The following is a 7,961-nucleotide window of genomic DNA, read 5'->3' as shown; positions in this document are numbered from 1 at the left end:
AACGGGGCCAGTCAGCAATGACTGTAGCAGCTGCTCAAGTTACCACCAGTGGAGAAGGTTGGCTCCCTCTGACCCTGCAACAACTGAGGCAACAGCAGGAGGCAGACACGGTGTTGGTTCAGGTGAAGGGCTGGCTGGAGAGTGCACAGTGCCCTGAGTGGATGGGGGTGTCAGCGCAAGGACCTGAGGCGAAAGCCTATTACTCCCAGTGGGGCAACCTGGAGATTTGTGATGACCTCCTGTACCAGAGATGGCACGCCCCAGAACAGGGTAAGGACATACTGCAGCTGCTAGTGCCCCAGTCGCTACGCCCCAAGGTACTTGAGCTTGTTCATGGTTCAGTGGGGGGGGGGCACTATGGGAATGCTAAGACCCTCCACCGCCTGAGGGGAAGGTTCTATTGGCCTGGCTGCCGACAAGATGTGGAGTTACATGTGCACTGTTGTGACACTTGTACGGCCCAAAAGGGACCAACTCAGCGTTGCCGCGCTCCATTGCAACAATACTTGGTGGGGGCCCCGATGGAACGGGTAGGGGTTGACATTCTGGGACCTTTCCCCACCACTGACTCTGGCAATCGGTACATACTTGTGGCCATGGATTATTTCACGAAGTGGCCCGAGGCGTATGCAGTGCCGCACCAGAGTGCAATTACAACCGCGGAAAAGCTGGTGGAAGAGATGTTCACTCGCTTTGGGGTCCCCGCTGAACTCCACAGTGACCAAGGGCGGAACTTCGAGTCACAGGTCTTTAAGGAGGTCTGCCGGCGGCTTGGGGTGGACAAGACTAGGACAACACCACTCCACCCTCAGAGTGATGGTCTGGTTGAGCGGTTCAACCGCACACTGGCTACTCAACTTGCCATCCTCACCAGTCAACACCAGTGGGACTGGGACCAACATCTGCCCCTGGTCCTTTGGTCCTACCGAACTGCTGTCCAAGAGTCCAGCCAATGCACACCTGCCGCCCTCATGTTTGGGCGCGAACTCCGCACACCAGTGGACTTGGTGTTTGGAACCCCACCTGAACCGGAGATTGCTGGAGGGAACGAAATGGACTACCTTCGGAGGCTGAGGGAACGTCTGCGGGTGGCCCATGACTACACTCGCCAAGCCCAGGCCGAAGCGGGAGTGTGGCAGAAGAGAGCCTATGATTCCAGGTGCAGGGGAAAGGCTTTTGCACCGGGGGATAAAGTCTGGGTGTATTGCCCTGTCCGCAAGAAAGGTGTGTCCCCCAAGCTTTGTAGTCACTGGCAAGGGCCTGCCGACATTGTGGCACGGCTGTTGGACATGGTGTATCGGGTCCGCATGCCCGGCCGGGGGCGCATGGTAGTGTTGCACCAGGACAGACTTTCACCATATCGGCCCCTTGCCTCACTGACCGTTGGAGAAGGGGGTGCTGGTGGTGCCCCATGTTCTAACCAGGACGACACCCCCCCTGCTGGTATCAGGCAGCCTGTTCGTCTAAGACGAGCTCCAGGACATTTGAGAGACTTTGTGTTGGGCGATGGGGTTGTCGGGGATGACTAACCCCTTCTGGTGGGGGCTATGTGGCAGCCAATGGGAGATGCCACTGAGCAAGGACTCATGGGACTGTTACGTTGATGTTTGGGTGTTATTAGTTATTGGTGTTCTTTAGTTAGTCAGTGATGCTGTGTTAGTCTTACTGTGGGTTTTGGTTCATGATGTCAGTTGCACATGGTTGTTGAAGGTGACTGATAATTGGCCACCATGACTGAGATGGCTATGATGGCCGATGACCTCGGGCTACCTTTTCCTGTATAGCTGTTCTGGCTTGTGCTAATAAAAGTGCAGTTCCTGAGGGCAACCAGTTGGTGGCTACAGGAATAGCAGAAAGCTACAAGGTCTTCTTCTTCTGTGACTGAAGCTCGCCACAGTATTAATGAATCAGAAAAAATACACACATGGCCAAATCTCTCTCTCTCTGAGCCCGTGTTCCTGTCTAACCAGAACATTTTTATACTGTCAGCCTCCTGTTATCTATAACATAAACAATCTCTGGGCACTATGGGTTGACCTTCGTCACAAGCTGGTTTTCATGACTCATGATTCCTCAGCTGTGGAGTCATGAAGCACATCATCTTCCTGATGTTTTAGTTATGCGTCCTTGTGGCCGTTTCTCAAGATAAGATGTACTGGAACAGAGAAGTTAGTCTAGTACTTTCTGATCTGTTGCTCTCTGTCTACTGTATTATTTAATTGTTTATTATTTGGTTGATCCACTGTTTATTATTTAATTTACTGGAGTTTACCTTTAAACATTTGTCCTTTATTCACTGAGTAAAAAATAATCCCTAACACACCAAACAAAACCAGGAACACAGGAAGCATGAGAACTCAAACAGGATTAAATAGAAAATGAACAACAACCAAGACCAGAACTCAGATAACTAAACTAAGAATCCTGAAGACAGAAACAATGAAACCAACCAGAAATTACCAGAAAAAGACAAAAATTCAAAACTGCAAAAACACAATAAACTAGGAAACGGAAACATTAACAATAGAAATAGAAAAATGGAAGCCTAAAACTAAAAACGCTGGCTCATAAACCCAGGATCATGACAATAAGATCCAAGCAAAATGTATATTATCTAGAAACACACTGAGGACGGTGACACAGACTGACAGCTTCTTGTTTCATAGAGATATAGCGACATGATAACTACCATACCTAGCCAGCTTGTGATAGCTAACTACGTTTGGAGCTGGTTACAAAAAAAAAAAATAAAATAAATATAAACTATTGTAATTGCTCATGGAAACATACCGTTGTCTTTTCCCTCTAATCATCTCCTTTTCTTCCTCTCTGCCTCAGTGGTAATGGTCCTTTCTGTCACATTTCTCTTCTGTAGCTTCATCCACAAATGACCGAAACTGACGAACAATCAGGACACAACTACTGATGCGATGCCTGCCCAAACTACCTGACGCTGACGTGGGAAAAAACTCACTGAATTAGCGTTTATATAAGTGTACAACTCTGGACAGTTGGAATAATCTCTTCTTTCTTTTAGGACATTGCCAAATGTAAAAAATTAAAACAAAACAAAAAAGTTTCATGACAAATGTGGGTGAGCTTGGGGGCCCCCTGACGACCAGGGCAGCCGCATATGTCACCTATGCCTCTGGCCGGCTCTGCCATAGCTATATACAGATATATATTGACAGAGAGAGAGATATATATTTCTGGTTTCAGTGAGGCGTTTTGTTCTCATTATAGCGCTCCTACATCTTTGGGGACGGGACTCCAGCCTTATGTGAGACTGTGAAAATAAGAAACGAGCTGTGTGCTGCACATATCATATTTGGCAATTCCAAGGTAGTTCTCTTACAAGAAAACAGCAGCTGGCTGTCACCGTGCTCAGGTAATAATCTGTTGGTCTCTACAAAAGCTTTTGTATTTCAAATTCAAGTTTGAAGCCTCTCAGTTTATCTTTCTTCTTGTTCCAGAATCTGTCTGAAGACTTTGATCATCATGGCTAAATCTGAAACTCCTCTCATCAACTTGTGTTACCAAGATGGCAGCGAGGGAAGTCCCTCCAACCCTACCAAGTTCAAAAATCAAGACTTTGCTAAGCTCAAAGATTACTGCCTCCGTAGAGGACGATTGTTTGTGGACGACGAGTTCCCCCCTGACAGTAGTTCTTTGGGTGACCTGCCTGATGTGAAAGATGTGAAATGGCTTCGACCAAGAGTAAAATCATTTAAAATATTTTTTCCTTTCACATCTGATGGATTATGTGCATTTCTGTACAGCAGGGAAATACAGATTCTTTGCTTGTCTACATCAGATTTATTTTCACTCTTTTCCAGGAGTTATTGAGAGAACAAAATAACAATGATAAGCCGGCTTTCTGTGTGGACGGAGCCTCACGATTTGATTTTGGTCAAGGCCAAGTGGGTAAGCAAAAATTTCTTGCTTGTCACTAATGACAACAAAAACTGAGGCACATCTTGAGAAGACTATTCATTTTCTTCTTTTAACAGGTAACTGCTGGTTTGTGGCCACAATATCCGCACTGACGTTCCAAAAAGATCTGATGGCACAAGTTGTGCCTATGGAGCAATCCTTCAGAAATTATGCAGGAATATTTCACTTCAGGGTGATGAATTAGTAACTTAAAGCTATCACAAAACAAACAAACACACAGACACACACACGCACGCACACACACACACACACACACACACACACACACACACACACACACACACACACACACACACACACACACTGCATTGTGTTATTCTTACCTGTCCTCTCTGTTTCAGTTCTGGAGGTTTGGAAAGTGGGTAGATGTTGTCATTGATGATTATCTGCCAACAATTAATAAGGAGTTACTGTCTCTGAGGTCAAAATGTGGACATGAGTTCTGGGCTCCTCTGCTGGAGAAAGCATATGCCAAGTATGTAACCACCTCACATGCTTTCATATGTATAATAGTTTAGAAGATTACATCTGTGATACAAATGTCATATATTTAAAAGTATTTCTCATTCTCTGTGTGTCTTCTTCAGAGTTTGTGGTTCATATGCAGACATGGATGCTGGGTATCCATCAGAGGCCTGCAAAGATTTCACTGGAGGTGTGATCCAGACTTACAAACTCAAGGAGCCCAACTCACCAGATCATGGGGAGATTTGGCTCACACTAAGAAGAGCCATTGTCTGCAAATCACTGATTTGCTGTTGGACTGTACCCAAAGAGGTAAGAACCACATTATTGGAGGAACAACAAAACATCCAAAAAACAATGGTTTTAACTTGAACTTTGTCCTTTTGTCATTTTCAGGATACTGCGGGCAATCCTGTCTCTGTCAGTGGTTTGGTGTTTGGGCATGCCTACTCTGTCACAGGTGTCACTGAGGTAAATTGTGGAGCTGCAAAGTAAAGTGGCATTCAACATAGAAAAAGGGTGGAGAAAAAGAAGTGTTATGAGAGTTTAACTGAAGCAAAATTGCATCAGTTAACCAATATTTGGTGATAATGGTGCAGAGGCATTTTCAGTTTCTGATTTTTTTTTCACTTTATTATTTCATCTGAAGGTGGAATTAAACGGCTCCAGAGTCAGGCTGGTGCGAGTCATGAATCCATGGGGTGAACTGGAGTGGAACGGAAAGTGGAGTGACAAGTAACTGATTTAATCAAACATCCAGTTATAAGGCTGGGTCCGTATAACTTTTTAGCTCTATACCAAAACACATTCAAGTTCCAGTGTTATAATAATTATGCAGTTCAAATGTGGAACTTGAATATGCATTTCTTTTTACAATCATACCTCTATTTACATTTCTTCAGATGTATTTATATAATTCACTCAATAACTGTTATTATTTTTAATTAATGGTTTCATAAACTAAGCACGTAAAAATACGTTATTCTGTGTGAGATTTACACTTAAAAGCTGTTATAAACCTGCAGCATGCAGTTAAAGAAGCTCTAAACATCAGAGCTGCAGTGTAGTGGGAACATTAGGAGGGGTCAGTTTGGTACAAAACAGAGAACACACACAGGTGAGCTCTGCAAAGTAAAAATCTGCAGAAATGCACAGAACACAACACTAGCGGATGATCGCAGAATCCTCTCTACTGTACACAACAACTTAAGAACATCCAGCCAAATGACAAACATTTTGTTTAAGCACATCATTAGCAAAATAAGAAAGAGGCAACTTTATGAGGGAAAACAGAGGGTTCAGTCAGTGCAAACTAGTCATCTACCATAAAAAGAGAAATACCAGATTTGACTTTGCCAAAAAACATGTGGCGACACCTACAGGAAAGACCTGTCAAAAATATGACTAAGGATACCCAGCCATAATATATATGTTGCTTGTGTATATAAAGCAAATCTGTTTTGCTGCACTGAAGTCTGTCATTAACTTATTTGTTTCATGTTCTCAGGTCAGATTTGTGGAACAAAGTGAGGCCAGAAGTTTGGAAAAAGTGTTTTAACCGTGAGGATGGAGAGTTCTGGTAAATTAGCTTAATAAAAAGTCCCACATTAATATATATATATATATATATATATATATATATATATATATATATATATATATATATATATATATATATATATATATATATATATATATATATATATATAATGCTTCATCAGTGTTTGTTTTCACTTTACCCACTGCAAAGTTTCTTGTTGTGGTAACATAACAAAAAAAAGTTTTCTAAAACTATCCAGGATGCTTTCAATCAGTGATGTCTTATAACATTTTACTATAAGAAAAACCTGATTGTTTGGATGCTTATCTGTCTGTCAGGATGCAATTGGAGGACTTCTGGTACTATTTTGGTTATTTATCCATCTGCTGTGAGACCCCTAACTTTACTGATGGTGACTTCACATGTCAGTGGAAATGTGTGGATTATGAAGGCAGCTGGGTAGCAGGGAGATCTGCAGGTGGTCCCATAAATAACTGTGAGCCCACTTGATTCATTTGTTTTTAAACTTTAACCATCACTACAAGACTTATATGATTTTGATCTTTCTTTCTGTTCCTTTTTTCCATATAAGTACAAAAACCACTGCATTGTAAATGTTGCCAAGATTAATATGGCTTTTATTTATTTTTTCATACATCTGTGAACAAAAACCACTGCAAATGTTAAACATATTAATTAGCATTGTTAATGTTTCCGACTCTCTGCAGCTACCTTTGCATCAAACCCTCAGTATCGCATCCAGGTGAGTGTTCTAGACAAGGAGGAGCCAGAGGACACAAACATCTTGATCTCCCTGATGGAGAAACCTCAGCAGAGGTGCCGCAACGAGATACGTCTCTACCCAGTTAGACTTGCTATATATAAGGTATTATTCTGAAATGTTCTCATATAAATTATTAAATACTACAACTGAATAACAAAGGAGACCAAAAAAAAGTATAGCATCATTTTTCAACAATCTATGGCATTACTAATAAGGTGGTACTTGCCTAGCAGGATGGTTGAGTTAGTAAGATATAAATTAAAAAAGCATTTCACATTAATTGTTTAATGTTTCTATGGAAACAAGCCTTTCTTCATGCAAAACTGAAATCCTGAAATGTAAATAAGTGTTTAACACTAACAAAGGAGAATAAATAAAATTAAACATTTATTCAAATGTCAGTTCTATGACATTATTAAGGCACTCGTACTTACCTAGTTGGACAGCAAAGTTAGTCTGATTAAAAAAATAATAATAATAAAAAATGGAAACAAAATTAACTGACTTCACATTGTTTAATGTTTCTATGGAAAGAAGGCTTTCTCCCTCCAAAACTCAAATTCTTCCCATTTTACAATCAACAGATCCCACCAGGGGTAAGTACAAACAATAATACATTCATGAAACTTTGCCTGTGCACTGAAAACAAATTCAACAAAATAACAAAGTACACCGAAACCCAGGAAACAATTTCATCACATTCATTCCTTCATATTTCTCACAGACTCCACAAGGACGCCTGGACGACTCTTTCTTTCACAGGAACAGGCCTGTGAAGGCACAGCGGTCTCATGGATTGGCGAGAGAGCTGATTGAACTACACAGTCTGGAACCTGGAGAGTATGTGATCATCCCGTTCACCAAGGAACCCAACAAGACTGCAGACTTTGTTCTCACTGTCTACACCAAAGCTGATACCGAGATCAGGTAAAGGTTTTGACATTTCAGTGGGTAAGTCCCACTGAAGACCTTTGTTCCAAAAGAAAGTGGCTTATTTGGATCTGACTGACAGTTGGCTGAAAGCACAATCTAACACAATCTTTTATGGCTGTTTTCACATAGTAAAGAGTTAATTTATCTCATTGTCATAGTCTAACAAAACCAGCATACTCATGACGTGAAATATTTACTTATCAAAAGAAACTATGGTTTGGAGGTGAAATCCTCCGTGCAAGGTAAGGAGCTTTCTTGTCTTGTCAGTGTCTTCTATCTCCTCCT

The 7,961-nt window shown here is 41.9% G+C and overlaps 1 protein-coding gene across 1 annotated transcript; it reads left to right on the top strand.

Annotated features, from left to right (window-relative positions):
* Positions 1–3,474: 3,474 nt before the first annotated feature.
* LOC115792457 (calpain-2 catalytic subunit-like) lies at positions 3,475–7,674 on the top strand. Its single transcript, XM_030746991.1, has 12 exons — positions 3,475–3,717; positions 3,837–3,924; positions 4,011–4,126; positions 4,296–4,429; positions 4,542–4,731; positions 4,816–4,890; positions 5,069–5,154; positions 5,927–5,998; positions 6,298–6,455; positions 6,688–6,845; positions 7,328–7,339; positions 7,468–7,674. Exons 1-12 carry the CDS (start codon positions 3,499–3,501, stop codon positions 7,672–7,674), a joined length of 1,515 nt encoding a protein of 504 aa, XP_030602851.1. The 5' UTR covers positions 3,475–3,498.
* The last annotated feature ends 287 nt before the right edge of the window (positions 7,675–7,961 follow it).

Source organism: Archocentrus centrarchus, chromosome 14 (assembly GCF_007364275.1).
Source record: "Archocentrus centrarchus isolate MPI-CPG fArcCen1 chromosome 14, fArcCen1, whole genome shotgun sequence".
NCBI lineage: Eukaryota > Metazoa > Chordata > Actinopteri > Cichliformes > Cichlidae > Archocentrus > Archocentrus centrarchus.
The sequence above is the reverse complement of the archived record's forward strand: the minus strand, read 5'-3'. Positions and strand labels throughout refer to the sequence as shown.